Raw genomic sequence first — 20340 nt, forward strand, 5'->3', positions numbered from 1 at the left:
CTTTCCTCCGAGGAGGGTCCTTTCTTAATACTCCTACCAATGAAGATATCTGTTCCTGCATTTTAAGGAGGATATCTGTCGCAGTTTCTTCCCTTTCCTTATAAGGAAGAGGAGAAGGCGCCCTGGAGGGCATAGGCGATCGTGATCCTAGAGCAGGAGAATTCCATGTTTTCTTGGCTCTTTTCCTCTCGCAGGGAGAATCCTCTGGGAAACGTTCCGGGCTCGAGTCCAGAGTAGGCGCTTTCCAACTCCTCTTAATCGGACGCGATAGTTCGTCGGAACTCCATCCACTTCTGCGGGGAGACGAATCGGATGATGAGAAGCACTCTTTTAGGATGCCTTTCCAATGGCGATCCTTGGCAGTCTGGGACGCTACAGATTCTGCCGAGGGGACGCCTGATCGGTGGGGATTCTCCGTAACCTCCGTACGGCTGTCGACATTCCTTCTCCTCTGGGCCTGGGAGCTTGGAAGAGGTCTAGGCCTGGGAGCGAGACAGAGCCGATCAGACGCACCCTCCACTACACTGGGGACACTTACGTCACTTTCCACAGCCTTACCTTGAAGAGCTTGCATTTTAAGCTCCGTCCTTATTAATGCCGTCTTCAGATTTGCAATCTCCGTAGCAGAATTTGCATTATCTGCGACGGGCGAGGGTGATACTGCATGTGAGGAAGCAATTAATTGGGGGTTAGTTACACTAACTGGCTCGTTAGAGCGAGATCTACTCAAACTTCTAGAGGCAGCTTTTCTAACCCTATCTCTCTCTAACTTCCTTAAGTAGGAATCTAGAGTCTTCCATTCTTCCTCACTCATATTCACACATTCATTGCAAGTGTTAGATCTAGAGCATTCATTCCCCCTACACCTCTTGCATACATTGTGAGGATCTACCGAAGCTTTCGGTAGTCTCACCCCAAACAACCCTCATTCACACATCTTCTAACTTCGCAGTTAGAGTCAGACATTTTGAGAACAATCCGAAGCAAAATCCAAAAAACAGTCCACAAAAGTGTATGCCAAACCACAGATCCAAATACGACACAAAATAAGACAGTCCAGAAGATCAACGGCGATGAAATACGAAAATCAAGTCAGGAGGAACCAACAAAGATGTTGATGGTACCGGCGACAGAGAAAATCTGATTAGAAAACGGGAATGGTTCCTATTCCTGCCACCCAGCGTCAGGGCTGTAGATCAACTGACCTACCTGTAACGTGTGCCGCAAAATTCGAATTTCTGTCGGAACGACGGAGTCTATAGCTAAGTATATATCTGACAGGGAAGTTGAATGTACAAAAACGTATTTTTTAGAATTCTTCTTCTGTTTTATTATTACGTTATGTATACAGTGGACCCCCCGTATTCGCGTTCTCCGGATTCACGGACTCACACATTCACGGATTTCTCTCGGGAACGTTTCCCTGCATTATTCGCGGAAAATTCGCGCATTCGCGGTATTTTTCTATGAGAAATATCCACAAATTCCTGGTTTTTGTTATCAATTTCATCATAAAATGCACTTTTTGTGATAAAACTATTTAAAAAACCAAGTATGAACATTTTTAGTGGTTTTTCTTAAGTTTTAACTAACAAAATAGGCTTGTTTTTAGCACTTTTATAGGGGTTCCAAACATTCGCGGATTCTAACTATTCGCGGGGGGGTCTGGTACGCATCCCCGCGAATACGGGGGGACCACTGTACTTATATTTCATTATAGCTGTCAGTAACTCGCTATCTCCATTAGGTAAAGATAGAATAAACAATAGAAATGAATGGTTATTATACTGTTTGGTAGTTTCATTAGTTGAAGAGAAATACTAATGAAAATTTATGGCTTACTGTGTGCTAGGAAAAATGATTGCTTGGCGTTCGTTCGATACTCGTAAGACGGGTAAGAGCTGAATGTAAACAATTGATTGGAAGGTTTTTTTTTGTTTGTTTGTGCATTATAGTTAATGATTAATTAATAATTATTTGAAATGAGTACATACTGATTATTTATACATTTTATTGGCATATTCTAAGCTTTTAGCTTCTTAGGTTTAGATGTCAGAATCATAGACTAGGCTATAGTAGCAACCGCTAACATAGGCTAGGCTTATTGCTAAGGGACATATGCTAAAGTCCTAATATATGCAGTAAAAATGGGGTTGAACATTACATGCAGTTGGATATTACTCAAGTATGTACAGTATTTTGCCTTTTTGGAGTCATATTTCTTCCGTCGGATCGGCGTCGTAACCCTAGAACATGTGTTTTAGGACTGGAAATATAATTTACTGGGGTGTTTTTGGAGGGCTTGGAACGGATTAGCCATTTTACATGTAAAATATGGTCCAAGATACGAAAACTTCATGATACGAAGGCCGCCTCGGAACGGATTAATTTCGTATCTCAAGGTACTACTGTACCTTGAATAGGCTATTTATTATGAAGATATGCCAATACTATGCCAATAATATATAAGGTGAGAATGGTTTTATTAAATCCATTTATTGTCAGTTAATATCTTAATGGGAGTCGTTTCATGTATGTTGATGATTATCGGACAGCGGCCGAGGCTTTTAGCCTACTGATAAACATCGCCGCATACGCAACACGTTTGTCCCGTGAAGCTGCAATTCATTCCAGCGATATAGCATGAGAAGCGGTCCAAGAAAAAACCTGTGAATGACTGATTCTGTGATTGCTTATCCATGACTACGCAATGCCCCACTGTACAGGAGTTTAGAGAAAAGGGTGGTTCAGGTCATGATTATGTGAAGAAAGATAGAAACAGGGTTGACCAGGAGAGTTTTCACCACCTAGAAGCACAACCTACACCATCATCACAACAGCAGTTTTCTCCTGAGAATATTCGACCATTCCCAAAAGCAGGAGAGAGGAAGGGGACAGCTAAAGGCAGAAAGCAGGAAAGATGCATGATTGCAATGGACACTCCAGGAAAGCTTGAATGTAAACAGAAAGAACAGAAGTAAAAGGCAAAAATCCCAGCCAAGTAGGAAATGAATTTTGGAGATGATACATTAAGAACATCTCAAAGCAAGAAAAAATACTAAAAGGTTAGACACAGAGGGCCAAACCAGTGATGAAGATCCTCATCATCAGAGGAGGGAAACTTTGTTCTTGTTGGAATAGATCCAGTAAAAGGTAGTAAAGTCTATTATGTAGGTAAATCAATCAGCAATTTAGACGAGTATGATGAATTTCAAATTTCTTACTTAAGAAAATTACAGAAATTTGCTACTAATAGTTTTACATTTCCATAAATTGAGGATAAAGCTACTATTGGTAAAGAGGCAGTAGTAACTGGAATGCTTCCAAACCTAGTTCAGCATAGTATCAAAAGAAAACGGGTATTTCAAAGTTCGCTAGATCAACATTTAATAAAAATTTAGGCACAACAAATGTCATGTATTTTAGTTACATTTTGTGTTTGGTATTTACTCATGGAGAGAAAAAATATATTATGGTTATTTAATCATTGGCTGGCGAAGATATTTTATTTAGTATTTGTTTTGAAGGAAATGATATTGTTAAGATACAATGAAGTTTTATACATACTTGCCTGGCAGATATATACATAGCTATAGACTCCGTCGTCCCGACAGAATTCAAAACTCGCGGCACACGCTACAGGTAGGTCAGGTGATCTACCATTCCCGCCGCTGAGTGGCGGAATCCAGACCATTCCCGTTTTCTGAGCCAGATTTTCTCTTCCACCTGTCTCCTGAGGGGAGGCTGGGTGGGCCCTTAATCGTATAAATATCTGCCCAGGTAAGTATGTAATCAAAACTTCATTGTATCTTAACAATATCATTTTTATACATGCAACTTACCCGGCAGATATATACTTAGCTGATTGACACCCTTGGTGGAGGGTAAGAGACAGCTATATACATACAAAAATAAAAAAATTTAATAACGGGAAACAACAATTGTTGTAGGATATCAATCCTTGGTTCTTACCTGTTTGGGCAGAAGACTTCATGATTACTGTCATTTAGTCTGCATGCCTCAAGAGCTTCAGCGAGGTAAACAACCTATGACCGAACAGCCCTTCTGGATCATGTCAATGGGGGCTAGCCCGCTTACGCAACAGAACCTGCATGGATCGTACCAATGGGGCTTACCCACTTACATGGCAGAGCCTGACCTGTATCTTATCAATGGGGGCTAGCCCTCTTACATGACAGAGCTTTAGGCTTTACATAATGCACAACGAGGAGACCAAAAGTTAATCCCGACCGCCTGACCTTCCTAACCATGTTAAATCTAGGAACTGAAAGGGGTTATTCCTATACCCTCTTCCAGTCAACCATAAAAACCAAACACCATAATGTTAAAATTACATAAACTAAACTAATTAGGATTAACCTCAGCTCCTCCTCCCAGCACTAAATCCGCGGAAACATACGCTCCCAGAGAAAAGCACTTCTCATAAGTAACTCTCACATCCCTTAGATAATGAGAGGCGAACACCGAGTTACACTTCCAATACGTGGACTCTATTAGGGCTTGAAGGGACCACGTTTTATGAAAAGCCATTGAGGTTGCTATGGCCCTCACTTCGTGTGCTTTCACTCTGAGGAGCTTAAATTGTTCTTCACCACATTTAAGATGCGCTTCCTTAATAATGTCTTTAATGAAAAACGTAAGGGCGTTTTTTGAAATCGGTCTTGTCGGATCCTTGACCGAACACCAAAGACTTTCTTGCGTACCTCCCAAAAGAGACTTTCTTTGTAAATAAAATTTTAGCGCTCTTACTGGACAAAGGGTCTTCTCCTGTTCTTCCCCCGTAAGAGAAGAGAGTGCTTTCACTTCGAAGCTTCTAGGCCACAGTTTTGATGGGTTTTTGTTCTTGGCTAAGAAGAGAGGCTTAAAAGAGCAAATTGCAGCCTCCTTCTTAAAACCCACTCTGCCTTCTAACGCTTGAAGCTCACTCACCCTTTTTGCCGTGGCTAAGGCGAACAGGAAAAGAGACTTCCTTGTCAAATCTCTAAAAGAAGAATTATTGGCAGGTACAAATTTTTCAGACATAAGATAATGAAGCACTATATCCAAGTTCCAACTGAGATTCTTATTATTCTGACTTTTTGAGGTCTCGAAAGACCTAATAAGATTATGTAGGTCCTTATTATCCGACACATCCAGACCCCTATGCCTAAAAACCAAGGCCAGCATACTTCTATACCCCTTGATCGTAGATACAGCTAGGCCACACTTTCTTCTAAGGTAAAGAAGAAAATTTGCAATGTCGGTTATAGAGGTACTGGAAGAGGATACCTCATGCGTCCTGCACCATCTTCTAAACACCTCCCACTTCGACTGGTACACCCGTAACGTGGATGGTCTCCTGGCTCTTGCGATTGCTTTTGAAGCTTCTCGAGAAAACCCCCTCGCTCTAACGAGTCCTTCGATAGTCTGAAGGCAGTCAGACTTAGAGCGGGAAGGTTTTTGTGATACCTGTCGAAGTGGGGTTGTTTGAGAAGATCGTTCCTTAGTGGGAGCGATCTGGGAAGATCCACCATCCACTCCAGCAACTCTGTCACCCAATCTAGGGCTGGCCAAAAGGGGGCGATCAAAGTCAATTTCGTTCCCTCTGAGGAGGCGAACTTCCTTATTACTTCCCCTACTAGTTTGAAGGGGGGAAAAGCGTACCCGTCTATTCCCTTCCAATCCATGAGGAGGCCGTCTATCGCTATTGCTCTTGGATCTGCGATCGGGGAGCAATAATTCTCCAACCTCTTGTTCCAGTTGGTTGCGAACAAGTCTATGTTCGGCCTTCCCCATAACCCCCATAACTGATCGCACACTTGAGGGTTGAGAGTCCATTCGGTGGGGAGTACTTGGTTTCTTCTGCTTAGCAGATCCGCTCGAACATTTCTCTCTCCCTGAATAAATCTCGTTAGCAGAGAGATGTTTCTCTTGCGCCCAAAGCAACAACTCCCTCGCTGTCTCGTAAAGGGAGAATGAATGGGTTCCCCCTTGCTTCCTGATATACGCTAGGGCTGTCGTGTTGTCGGAATTGACCTGAATGATCGATCCTGAGATCTGTTTTTGAAAGTGCAAGAGAGCTAAGTGAATGGCTTTCAACTCTCTTTTGTTTATGTACCAGGACACCTGAGCTCTTTCCCAGGTTCCCGACACTTCTTCCGAACCCAACGTTGCTCCCCACCCTACATCCGACGCGTCTGCAAACAACGCTCGGAGAGGGCTCTTTATGTGTAAGGATATTCCTTGACCGAGTTTCTTCGGGTCTAACCACCACCGAAGATCTTGCTTGATCTTGTCCGTGATCCTGAATGATTCTTCGAGGTCCTGGGAACTCTGATCCCAGTTCTCCTTCAGATAATACTGAAGGGGTCTTAGGTGCAGTCTCCCTAGGGAAACGAACTGCTCCAACGAGGATATGGTTCCCAGCAAACTCATCCATTCCCTCGCGGAGCAATGCTCTTTCCATAGAAACACTGACACCTTTGTAAGGCAGCGTTCTATTCTCTCTGTTGATGGAGACGCTAGAAAACCCCGAGAATCCATCTGAATCCCCAGATAAACTATGTTCTGCTGGGGATCCAGCTGGGACTTCTCGAGGTTGACTAGGAGTCCCAGTGACTGCGTCATCTTTAATGTTACCGAAAGGTCCTCCAGACACTGATCCTTCGACTTCGCTCGTATTAGCCAGTCGTCCAAATACATCGAGATCCTGATTCCTTCTAAATGTAGCCAATGCGCCACATTCCTTAGGACACCCGTGAAGACTTGAGGGGCCGTCGACAGTCCGAAGCAAAGCGCTCGAAATTGAAAAACTCTTCCCTGTGACATGAATCTGAGGTATTTCCTTGATGCCGGATGAATTGGCACATGGAAATATGCATCTTGAAGGTCCAGGGATACCATCCAGTCCCCTGGACGAAGAATAGAATGTACAGAGGAAGAAGTCTCCATCGAGAACTACTTCTTGATCACAAAGACGTTCAGCGCACTTACGTCCAAAACCGGCCTCCACCCGCCCGAGGCTTTTGGTACCAGGAATAGACGGTTGTAGAAACCTGGTGAATGGAGATCTTGAACCGGTTCTATTGCCCTCTTCTGCAACATAAGTTCTACTGCTTGCAGGAGAGCTTGACTCTTGACAGGATCTCTGTATCTCGCTGTTAACTCCCTTGGAGTTCTTGTTAAGGGAGGATATTCCCTGAAGGGGATGAGGTATCTCTCGAGAGGTAGAGAGGGTCCAGCTGTCCGCCCCTCTCTTCGCCCAGACTCTGGCAAAGTTCGAAAGTCTGGCGCCTACCGCTATCTGGAGGACTTCTTCTTCATTTTGCCTTCCCGGCGGGTCTCCTGGAAGGTCTTCCTCAAAAGGGCTGCTGAAGAGGTGCTTTATCCTTCTTTTTGAAAATTTAAAAGGAACAGCAGGGCTTGAACCTCTTGTACTGTGTCAGTAGATCCTGTGTAGCTTTACCAGCTAAGGATTTTGCTATATCCCTTACCGTGTCCTGTGGGAAAAGGTGGTTAGAAAGTGGCGAATATAGCAAGGCCGACCTCTGTAGAGGAGATACTGACTTGGACAGGAAAGAACCGTACACTGCTCTCTTTTTCAAAACTCCCGATCCAAAAAGGGCAGCCACTTCCACCGAACCGTCCATCACCGCTCTGTCCAGACAAGATAATACACTCGATAATTCCTCCATAGTGACAAATTCGGGATCTTGGGCTCTCTTCGCAAGGGCTCCCAAAGCCCAGTCCATAAAATTGAATACCTCGAGTGTCCTGAAGAGTCCCTTTAGGAGATGGTCCAGTTCACACATCCCCCACGTAGCTTTTGCTGATAGTAGAGCGCGCCCTCCTTGAAAGATAATCTACTAAAGGAAGCGTAAATCTGCGTCTGCAGATGAAGGCAGTCCTAAGCCCATAGGTTCCTGGGTATCGTACCATCTTCCAGGTTTACCCGTCAACTTTGAAGGAGGGCATGAAAAAACAGTCTTGCCCGCCTCTCTTTTATTCTTAAGCTATTCTCCAAAGCCTTTGAATGCTGGACGCATTTTTACAAATGAGGATGCTTTTGGAGACTTCGTGCTGGATAACAAAGATCCTGGAGAGGGCGGATCCGCTGGTTGAAGCTTATCTCCGAACTCCTGCAACAACAACAAAGACAATCTCTTATAATCAGAGACTACTACATCCACTGGTAATTCTTCATCCGAGACTTCTTCTAAGTCTCCGGCTGTAGGAGATCCTTTCGGAGAAGAGCGGTTCTTAGTAGTCGAGGGACTTCTGTCAAAAGAAGAAGAACGTCGCCCGTGCGACAAATTCTTGCTACTACAAGGCGCAATAGAGCTCGTAAACGCATGAGGTCTCCTCTCAGGAACCTGTTTCCTACCAGGTGAAGGGCTCCTACTCTCAGAAGAACTCATAAAGTGCGAAGGGGTCTTACTCCGACCTAAGCTCCTACAAGGTTCCTGGCGCCTGCTCGACTCCTGACGCCTGCTCGACTCCTGGCGTCTGCTAGACTCCTGGTGCCTACTTGACTCCTGACGCCTGCTCGACTCCTGAAGCCTGCTTGATTCCTGGCGCCTGCTTGACTCCTGGCGCTTGTCGTGACTCCTGGTAGTCTCTTGACGCCTCTCACTAGACTCCTGGCGTCTGGTAGGCTCTATGCGCCTGCTATATTCTTGGCGCCTACTAGGCTCTGTCAACTCCTGGCGTTTGAAAATATCCTGCTTCTTAGGCTCTTGACGCCTATCCTGATCCTCTGTAGAGGAGTCCGACTCCTGACCTCTCCGAAAAGACGTAGCTGATCGTTTGCTCTGCAAGCGGCTACCGCTGGGAACTTTCTTCCTATACAAAGGAGAGGATCGCTTAAAGGGAGAACGAGAGAGTCTCTCAGGTGACGAGCGCCTGCTAGAGTGAGAAACCTCTCTTCTACCAGGAGAAGAAAACTTCGATCTCTTCACTGGGAGGGAGGAGTCTTTCCTTCGAGACGAATCCGTATGTAGAGCGCCTACCAGGGAGGATATTTGTTCCTGTAGATTAAGCAGGAAAAGTTTAGTCGGGTCTTGAGGCGCTGGAGACGGTCTTCTCGCCTTCTTACTACTCGAAGGAAAATTCTCTGGAAAGCGCTCAGGGCTCGAATCAAAAGCGTCTCCTTTCGGCGTAACCCACGATCTCTTCAGCGGACGAGACTTCGAAGCAGAGGCTCCATCCACGCCTAGACGAGGAGGAGTCCGACGCAGAAAAACAACTCTTCCAGGATGCCTTTTCTACGGCGGCTATCCAAGGCAGCCTGGGTCGTTACTTTCGGATCTGCCGAAGGGACACCTGATCGTTGGGGATGCTCCACATCCTCCCTGCGGCTTTTGACATTCCTCCTCCCCTGGTCCTGGGAGTTTGGAAGCGGTCCAGGCCTAGGAGCAATGCGGAGCCGATCAGACGGACCCCCTCCACCCCCTGCCACTACCTGGAGTCACTGTATTCACTGACACTCTTACCTTGTGTTTCCATAGCTTTAAGCTGATCCTGAAGCTCCCTGATCGAGGATCTCATTCTTTCCATTTCTGAAAATGAATCCTTAGATTCAACGCAGGGAGAAGGGGCTGAGGTTATGGGAAAAACATCATTTAGCTTGTTAGTTTCTAATTCAGGCTCAAAAGAACAGGATCTACTCGAGCTTCTAGCTGAAGCTTTCCTAGCTCTATCCTTCTCTCTTTTCTTAATATATAAGAAGCTAAATCCTTCCATCCTTGCTCCATAAGCCCTTCACATTCAGCACAAGTTCTATCAAATGCACATTCAGAACCTCTACATTTAATACAAAGTGTATGAGGATCTACCTCTGCTTTAAACAACAACCTTAGTTCTGTCATTCGTCGCCCTTGCACACAAACCCTAAAACTTAGGTGTTACCTTAACTTCAGCCATATTAATAGAAAAAACCAAATCCAAGTCCTAATCCAGTCCAAAATAAGCGTATACCAATCCCGAGAACAAACAAGAGTACTTCACCAAATGAGTCCAACCAATTCTCGGCAAATGAGCAGAATTCCAATCAGGAGAGACCAAACAACAGTTGTTGCCGGCCTCAGCGACAGAGAAAATCTGGCTCAGAAAACGGGAATGGTCTGGATTCCGCCACCCAGCGGGGGGAATGGTAGATCACCTGACCTACCTGTAGCGTGTGCCGCGATTTTTGAATTCTGTCGGGACGACGGAGTCTATAGCTAAGTATATATCTGCCGGGTAAGTTGCATGTATAAAAACAACATTCTTTAAGCCAACTTCAACATTTACTCTCAGAAAACATCATGGATTTCAGTTACATTTTCTGTCTGCCAATCACCAAAGGAGAGAATAATTTTTTAATTTGATTTTGAGTATTTCAGTTAAACATTTCGTATGGTATTTATATTTCGTTTATCATCTGACTTGAGGGTAAATATCAATTATAATAATTGTCTGAATCATCCCATGCTCTTGTCCAAATCATCACCACTGGTAGGGTTGATTTGGATATTTTGGAAATTTTTATTTGAAGATATATAGCTTCAAGTATAGTAAAGTATATGACTTACCACATTCACTTATAATGTAGGATGCTGAGGCTACACATTTACATGTCAACAACATCTCTGCTCTTCAAACTCTTACTTCTACATAGAAAAAAAAAAAATAAAAAAAAAAAAGTGTCCTAACCATCACCGTTCTTCCCTACCCCAGGTTAAGAACCAATGTATTAAGCAGTTCCCATCTAACTAGGGCCAGCGATCCATTCTGAAGTCATCTGCCAGACATTGTGACAAAGCACTCAATGCCTTAACCCCATTCATTATCCTGCTGCCGATAATTTCTAAATTTCATCCAGAGCTACGCCACAATTTACATAACTGATCAAACATTTACCTAAAGAGATGTCAACCTCCAAGGCAATAAGTGGTCTTACACTGACTGATATCAGGGCCCAAATCCTGGTACTACTAACTGGGCCAGTAGGACCTGATTTCACACAAGGTATTTACATAACATAGCCTATTAATAATTTTAATTTTTGAAAGTATACTTTACCCTACAAATTCAACCCAATTTTCCCATTAGTTATACATATAACTAATAATTAGTTATACTTATAACTATATTATTAGTAATTACAAAGGTGCAAATTTCAAGAAATGTTAAGGCAGTTGTTTCTTGGAGAATAGATTTCATAATTTCTTGGAAAATTTTTTAATAATTTTCACCTACATTTACTACTAGTAATCAGTAATTTTAGAGATACAGGCCTTTTGCCCAGTTTAACAATAATGGGAGGGTGGGGTGCAACACTGGGACACAGCATTCTTGCTAGGGATGGTTATGATATATCCTGTCTATTTCAAAACTAATTTTTGTATTCCCAACCCAAACCCTAAGAGGTTTTCCACTGTGGGCCCCATTATTTGGAGGGGTATTAAAACTACCATTTTCACATTGAAAAGAAATTCAAAATCAGGAAAACCATTCTTATCACTTTGAACAATAGTCCTGACCTTTTACAAAAATTGACCAGACAGACTGCTTGGCTCCAACAATGAAGGTCTAAAACATAAATCGAAAGCTATGATTTCATAAAAATACAAAGATTCTTTTATAGTTTGGGTATAAATTAATGTCATATTATTAACAATGCAGTAAGACTGAACAAAACTATTGTGCCCTGGTTCCTGCCAGTTGCTAATGGAAATATTTACAATGGAAACATTGACTTTTTTTTATTTATGATATTTTCCATCTTTTGCTCATGTTTTTACATTAATCCACTAGGGGCTGGTACTAGGGTAAACAACCGAGTGGACTGGCCAATTCGCTGACTACCGCGGTTTTGGCCACCCACCGAAAAAGTACTTTAACACGTCCTGACACCGTAGATGGTCATCAGTCATGAGTTGTTGGTGGTGATAACAGGAGCTCAAGATCTCTACTCTTCTTTCAAAGTATTTTCTCCAAAGTTAGAAATTAAGGCCATATTTTAAGATTTAAACAGAGGGTAATGAAAAGTGTGGCCAACTCAGTGCACACTACCCCAAAACGCTTTCAAAATTTTTACTTAAAATTAAAAATGTTTAGAAGATTGGCGCCATCTCGATGTTTGCGGAGTTGCTTGTGTCAACAAACTTCCCATTTCCTGTGCTAAATCCGCACACCATTTGTACCCATAGATGCTGGGGCACTTTCATCACAACAATCGTAAACCCGACCTCTAACCAGTAGTACTTATGTAAGGGGATTATGGCATTCTTTGTGGCGTTTTGCGCTCTTCAATTGTTTATTAGTGTTGTCAATTGGTATGTGTTTACCCTCCAAACTGAGTACAAGACTTACGCAAAACCGGGGAAATAAGTGAAATTAGAGTATCTATTTGTAGTATATATACATATTACAGCAATTTTATCATTACTGCATTACTACTATGACAACTAGAATTCATGGAAACAGTTTGTAAAGGCATCGGCGTATGTGTGAAGCTCCACTAGATTGGCAATGATGAGTCTTTTTGCTATCGTCTGCTTGTACTTCAGAAATATCTATAATTTTTCAGGGTTAATTTGGTTGCAAAAAAGGGATAATAGACATGAATTAAATAAACATTTTCAAGTAAGTTGAACTAAATAATGAGTAAAGTAAACAATTAAGGGAATAAACCTCATGAACAGTGTAGTCGTCTGCTGCTCGTAACTGTTTGTGGAGTGAGTGCTTAGAAACCAGGAACAGCAACATGGTTCAAGTGCAATGTGGAGTGAATTAAGACCAAAATGTGTATAATTACAATCAAATAAGCACGGTGGAGTTTCAGTTGTGATGGCAGTAAGGATAAAACCACCGATTACAGGGTAAAAATGAATTCAGTTCAAACCATGGCCCCGGGGATAAAAAGTTTCATACTTTCACTAATAGTATAGGCAACAAAATGTTGTTTTATTGTGCTGATTACAAATGCAATCTTGAGTAAGATCAATAAATGTTACATATATAAGCTAACATTGTTCATATGAGTGCTGGGAAGGCTGGGAAAGATGGTGGATTATCTGTGGTTAGAACGGCCAGCCATACGATTGCTGTCATATTGGATTTCAAAACTGCCTTGAAAACATATTTTACGAAGAGCTCACATGCTTATTTTAGTTCGTATGGGGCTTTCATATATCACATTATGTTGACGAAACTTCAATCTTTTGAATGGTATGCTTAGAGTTGTAATTGTATTCGTTTCACCAATTAAATATCAAGTGAATAAGGCCTGGCCAGCGCGATGACGATGGATTGTCTGCAGTTGTTTACCCTATACATAGGAGGGGGGCAGTAGTAGTCTTCAGTTTTACCAACAATGTTCCAGGCTAACCTAAGCTAGGCTACCTATTGCTTTTTTTCTCATATCCCCATTTCAGAGTTCAAACCATACTACCTAGGGTAAAATACCGCATGGACTGGCCCAACTCACCGACTACCACGGCTGGCCACCCTCCGAAAAAGTACTTTTAACGCGTTCTGACACAGGAGATGGTCATAAGTCACGAGTTGTAGTTGGTGAGAGAAGGAGCTAAAGACCTCTACTCTTCTTTGGAAATAAGTATTTTCTCCAAAGTTAGAAATTAAGGCCATATTTTAAGATTTAAACAGAGGGTAATGAAAAGGGTGGCCAACGCAGTGCAAACTTCACCAAAACGCTTTCAAAATTTTTACTTAAAATTAAAAATGTTTAGAAGATTGGCGCCATCTCGATGTTTGCGGAGTTGCTTGTGTCAACAAACTTCCCATTTCCTGTGCTAAATCTGCACACCATTTGTACCCATAGATGCTGGGGCACTTTCATCACAACAATCGTAAACCCGACCTCTAACGAGTACTTATGTAAGGGGATTATGGCATTCTTTGTGGCGTTTTGCGCTCTTCAATTGTTTATTAGTGTTGTCAATTGGTATGTGTTTACCCTCCAAACTGAGTACAAGACTTACACAAAACCGGGGAAATAAGTGAAATTAGAGTATCTATTTGTAGTATATATACATATTACAGCAATTTTATCATTACTGCATTACTACTATGACAACTAGAATTCATGGAAACAGTTTGTAAAGGCATCGGCGTATGTGTGAAGCTCCACTAGATTGGCAATGATGAGTCTTTTTGCTATCGTCTGCTTGTACTTCAGAAATATCTATAATTTTTCAGGGTTAATTTGGTTGCAAAAAAGGGATAATAGACATGAATTAAATAAACATTTTCCAGTAAGTTGAACTAAATAATGAGTAAAGTAAACAATTAAGGGAATAAACCTCATGAACAGTGTAGTCGTCTGCTGCTCGTAACTGTGTTTGTGGAGTGGGTACTTAGGAACCAGGAACAGCAACATGGTTCAAATGCAATGTGGAGTGAATTAAGACCAAAATGTGTATAATTACAATCAAATAAGCACGGTGGAGTTTCAGTTGTGATGGCAGTAAGGATAAAACCACCGATTACAAGGTAAAAATGAATTCAGTTCAAACCATGGCCCCGGGAATAAAAAGTTTCATACTTTCACTAATATAGGCAACAAAATGTTGTTTTATTGTGCTGATTACAACTGCAATCTTGAGTAAGATCAATAAATGTTACATATATACGCTAACATTGTTCAAATGAGTGCTGGGAAGGCTGGGAAACATGGTGGATTGTCTGTGGTTAGAACGGCCAGCCACATGATTGCTGTCATATTGGATTTCAAAACTGCCTTGAAAACATACCTATTTTACAAAAAGCTCACATGCTTATTTTAGTTTGTATGGGGCTTTCATATATCACATTATGTTGATGAAACTTCAATCTTTTGAATGGCATGCTTAAAGTTGTAATTGTATTCTTGTTTCACCAATTAAATATCAAGTGAATAAGGCCTGGCCAGCGTGATGATGATGGAATGTCCGTGATTGTTTACCCTAGGACACTTTGCACTCAAAATGATAAACCAAATACAATTGCAATGACACCTAGGATCACACACACCGCTCTTTTCTATGAATAGCCTAGTGAGTACCTACCTAGATACCTAGTATCTACCTATAGCCTAGGTAGTAGGCTAGTATGTATGTATAGCTACTACCTAGGTATACCTACTTAGCTACCTACCTACCTATTTCTTGACTACCTAGAGACACCATACCAATTGAAAAAAAAAATGCATTGCTACCTCAACATCCTACATTTTACCACTATCATGGAACATTTAATATGTCAATAGTTATGTGATGGCCATGTTAACAATACGTGATGTTAAAAATAACTTAGCCTATGCTGACCCAGTCTATGCCAGCTGCGAAGACTTTGTTTAAATAAATTTCGAAGAAAATAAGTGTCCACCCTAGACTAACCTACTTACACCGATATTTAATTCATCAATATATTTAACAAGTTTTTACGTGCATAAGTAAGGTATACATCTTAGAATAGCTCGTAAAAACTGAAGTATTTCAATGTGTAGGTGTCATGTAAAAGAATGAGTCACCCCTCAAAAGTAAACAAACATGACACCTGGATATTACACTTAGATATTTACCTTATTCAGACACATTAAATAATTATAAATTTCAACTCACAGTAACTTACCTTCTTTAACTTTCTTCTTTCGGCCTAAAGTTCCTATTTTGTCCCAAAAAGACTCGTTTGACTCATCTTTTCTCGGAGTGTGCGGTCTAGGTGACTTCGGTCTTTGAGAGGCCATCTTGAGAGTGCCAACTTCAGCCTCGCCTTCTCCTGATAAGTCAAAAGAGAAAGAAGAAAAAAAATGCCGCCAAATTCAAGATTATGTCTTATGCTGTTATCATGTTATGTTCCTCGTCCTAACCTTACTCGTTGAGATATAAAAGTGTAACGTCGCTCTTAAAATTCCCTCCGTACTTTATTTCGGGTTACATTCTTAAGGAAGTGCTTTAGTAATTGATATTCATCTCTATATAAGAAAATAAGTCCACGTGACAGTTTGTATTACTGTGCTCATTCGTGGATAACCATTTATGCAGAAAACTTCCACAATATTAGCAGTTTCATGAGTCTACAAAAGGTTCATCATCATCAAGTCGAAGACATTCACGCTGTGCTTTTCATCTCTAATTTTGCAGGCACCCAAATCATTCTTGGATAATAAGGCCCTTCCTTTCGCATACGTTCTACAAATCACATACCGAAAACTTTCTTGGTATTCCTCTTCTCGTCCCCATTAACACTTCTCCAGTGAAACACTTAAACCGGACACGAGCCAGCTTTTACTTAAAAAATAAAGTCTATCCTCCATTTTTATATGCACAGTATAAAATTAAACCACTTTAAAGCACTGATGATATATATATATGATATATATATATATATATCTATATATTATATATATATATATATATATGTGTGTGGTGTGTGTGTGTGTGTGTGTGTGTGTGTGTGTGTGTGTGTGTGTGTGACACAGTAAATTTATACAGCTACATAAAAACCTGACAAGGATTTTATATCAATCATAAGAAGTTTGTAAATCGAAAAATGTGCTTCACAGTTATCAGTACCTACAGTTAACATGCCACATATATAAATTCCTTACATTCACTATCTGGGAAAGCTGGATACTAACAATCCTCATAAACGCCGGTACATACTGTATAACTGACCTTTTCGTATACCCAATATGGCATCAGTCGTCTCAGGATCCGTCACCACTATGTTGGGACCGAAGCTTCTTCCTCGGCCGTCACCACTGCTGGTGCGGTTGCCTGCACCTGCTGTTGCCCCACCTGCGGCAAAGTCGAGATCATTGAGGCAAATTAGAATGGCACCCCGACGTCAGTAACAAATATAGAGTGGGAGTGCGGGAATGACTTCACCCACAATCCGTCTAGATCGCTTGTCATGCATCCAGACCCAGTATTCTGTACATTGACATGGGAGTCATTTAAAACAAGTTCAAACCATTCAATTAAAAATATATTTATCTGAATGACAGTAGGGTGAAAATGATGAAAATGATTAAGAGGTATTTCCTTCAGTATTTATTAAGTCGGTTTCATATTCATTTACTATAGTGATAACGGTTGTTTGGGTCTGCAAGTTTCATTGATAAAGGTTGTTTGCGTCTGGATGTTTCATTGATAAGTTAATTTACTAATGAAACTAAGACAGGGTACCGTTTCCTGTGGTGTAATTTAGAGAAATTGTGGTTTTAGAAAAGAAAATCTAATAGAACAAAACAACATGATAAATCATTCCTTGTCTGCTTTCAGTTACCTGATGCTTACTCACCTCATCAACAGATTTATCGACATATCGACAAGTAGTGTGCTAAGACAGAACCAGTTGCCCTTTTTGTTCCTTTTTAATGGGTCTCCAAATCATTACCTAACTTTAAATACGCACTTGACATTAAAAAATTGAAAGTAATATATATATATATATATATATATATATATATATATATATATATGATATATATGTATGTATATAATATATATATATATATATATATATATATATATATATGTATGTATGTATGTATATATATATGAATAACTTGATCACGAAGTATATAAAACGAGATGCTATGTATAAATAAAGGTTTTTTTTTTGCCACGAAGGAAAAAAATGAAAAAACGAGTTGGCCGAGTACTTTCGGTCCTATTCGGACCCTTTACTGAGGCCGAAAGTACTCGGCCAACTCGTTTTTTCATTTTTTTCCTTCGTGGCAAAAAAAACCTTTATATATATATATATATTATTATATATATATATTATATATATATATTATATATATATATTTATATATCGATTTTTCTGCAACATGAGAATCACAAGAACAATCATACAAAATACTCACATTCTTGCAGCTCAGCTCATAAGAGTTCATTACAAAGACTGAAAAGAAATTCACAATTCCATACTGTATGTACCTTTATTATCAACATGGACGAACTGCGTCGTCTTGGGCATGTAGTCCACTATCCTGGGCGGAGCTGGCGAAGTGCTCGGAGATGCTATGGAATAAATAAAAGAATGTGGATTTGCACCTTTATTTTCACTCTAGCTTTATTCACCGAGGATGCTTATGTACTGCCTCTGATTTTATCTGATTTCCCATGAAAGACAAATTCCTTCCTAATTTCTAATTTACAAACATTTTTGGATGGCTGAGAGTCTCCTATATAACTCTGTAACATTTCTCCGTTTTATTCATGTAACTGGTAACTGCACAAAAAGTAAACTTGATAATCAGAGTTGGTGGTAGCCTAACAGTACTATAGCTGTCGCAATACCAGTGTTATCATGCGTAAATTTATACATGTATTGAATCAGTATTACAACGCACACACGTGTATGGCTCAAATCAATGTTACCAAGTCATAAAAGAAAAATCATGCCAGTCATTTTCTTCCAATGTAAATAAATAACGGTAGCAAACGATGTCAATTCGGCATTAATTATTGTAGTTTTGTAACTCCAGGTTACAGAATTATGCCAGTCCTTAATTGGTACTCACCATCGGTTGACGAGCCCCCCGAGAGAGCTCGCAGCTCAGCCTCGTCTTCCGAAGTGTCTGACAATTCATTTGTCCTCGGTCTCAGCAGCTGAGCCTCTGCAATGGGAACATGGGGATACAGATACAATGAGAGAGAGAGAGAAACTAGAAACAAAATGTTTACCAGGAAGATGGCTCAATGGTTTTGATATGGACTTAATGGGAGAAGCAAGAAAGGGAGCATATGGTACGTGCAAAAGACAGACAAGAGACTATGTTGTCTGGAACCAATGGTTGAATGATAATAAGGGCACGGTTGAGCCAATTCTCCAGTATGGAAGCAAAGTGTGGATGGTTTCACAGCGTGTGAAGTAGCTAACGTTGTGGAAGTTTTACTGCATAGAACCAAGGGCGCTAATGGGTTAAGATTAAGCAATTAAAGCATAAATGTAGCAGTTACTTTTGTGTTTATTTTATCTACAGATAATGGTTTATTATAATATATATATATATATATATCTATATATATATATATATAATATATATATATATATATATATATATATATATATAGATATATAGTATATATATTTATAAAACCATAACCATATGACTGGAGAACAACATGGAAAGAAGGTCAGGAGCATTGGCATAGCTGAAAGAAAATTCCCTGTAAAATGAGCTCCGAAGGTAGAGATACTTTTATCAGAAAGCGTGAAGGAAATTACAGCTGCATAGGTTAATGTCGACCAGAACTTCCAGTACGAGACAAGAACAGGATACTGGATGTAGTATGCGCATGTTCTCACACTCCCGTGCATACAAAATAAACATAATGATGTCAGTGTGTATTTCGAGATTACAGTATCAATCATCATAATACAGAAAAATATATCAGTGATTTGTGCTGCTTTAGCCTGTTTGACATTAGTTCAATATATGAGATCTTTCCAATAGGTAATTATAAAGCGAAATTTTTTTTCCAAAGATAACAAAGAATATTATTAAGTCCGGTTACTACGATTATATAGTAAACTCAAAACAAAACAAGATTTTACTCTTACTCTGAGGCAACAATTAAAAAAGGACAGACCAACCCAGATTAGGCGGGCAACTGAAGAAAGGAAAAAGGAGCAAGTTGCGATAAATTTGAGTTAATATCCGTTACAGAAGGATTATAAAAAGTGCCACTTGATGTTAGCACCCTTCAGTCGCATGACGAAGTGCAAATGACATTACCGATCCTCTTTCGTCATTTAATCTATATTGACAGATTTCTCTCAATGGCATCTTGAAGTCTTTTAAGAGCATTTTCGTGATTCTGAATAATTCATCAATAACGACAAGATGAAAAATGACTTTTTACTCTGCAGCTTTGCATCAGGTAGCTCATTTTATTGCTCAAGTATTCGTCACTCACCAACTTGTTAAAGTAAGGGTAAGCAAAACCAACTAAGAAAATTATTATGATTATTATATTATTATTGAACAAACATGCGTATAAGTATGAATGAAGCCTTAAAGCCATTCGTTCGGCTTGCAAAACAAGCTTCCACGGAGTGGAACACATCTATGAGATAAACAGAGATAAATAATAAAGAAAACAACATTAGAAACATCTCAACAAGCAAGTAAATGCACACAGATCTGTTTGGTCACTTTTGTCAGATACATATGTAGCAGTATTAACCACAATGATATCTCCACGACAGGTTGAGGCGTATTCAAGATATATGAGGAATTCGAGAAAATCGAGAAACGGTCTTTGTTTTTGTAACGAAAGCGTTGATAGATTTCAGACAGAAAAACGAACTTCCCTCTTGATAACATCTGTTACGGAA

At 40.4% G+C, this 20340-nt stretch overlaps 1 protein-coding gene across 1 annotated transcript in view; it reads right to left on the reverse strand.

Moving 5' to 3' along the window:
• The window catches only part of LOC135201660 (beta-parvin-like), a 196474-nt gene that overhangs the window by 172124 nt on the left and 4010 nt on the right, over nt 1-20340 (reverse strand). The window contains exons 3-6 of the mRNA XM_064230771.1: nt 18521-18616; nt 17934-18017; nt 16662-16784; nt 15616-15762 (exon numbers count right to left, since the gene is read on the reverse strand). Coding sequence (XP_064086841.1) covers nt 15616-15762; nt 16662-16784; nt 17934-18017; nt 18521-18616 — 450 coding nt within the window. The remainder of the gene's footprint in view (nt 1-15615; nt 15763-16661; nt 16785-17933; nt 18018-18520; nt 18617-20340) is intronic.

This window comes from Macrobrachium nipponense, chromosome 28 (genome assembly GCF_015104395.2).
Source record: "Macrobrachium nipponense isolate FS-2020 chromosome 28, ASM1510439v2, whole genome shotgun sequence".
NCBI lineage: Eukaryota > Metazoa > Arthropoda > Malacostraca > Decapoda > Palaemonidae > Macrobrachium > Macrobrachium nipponense.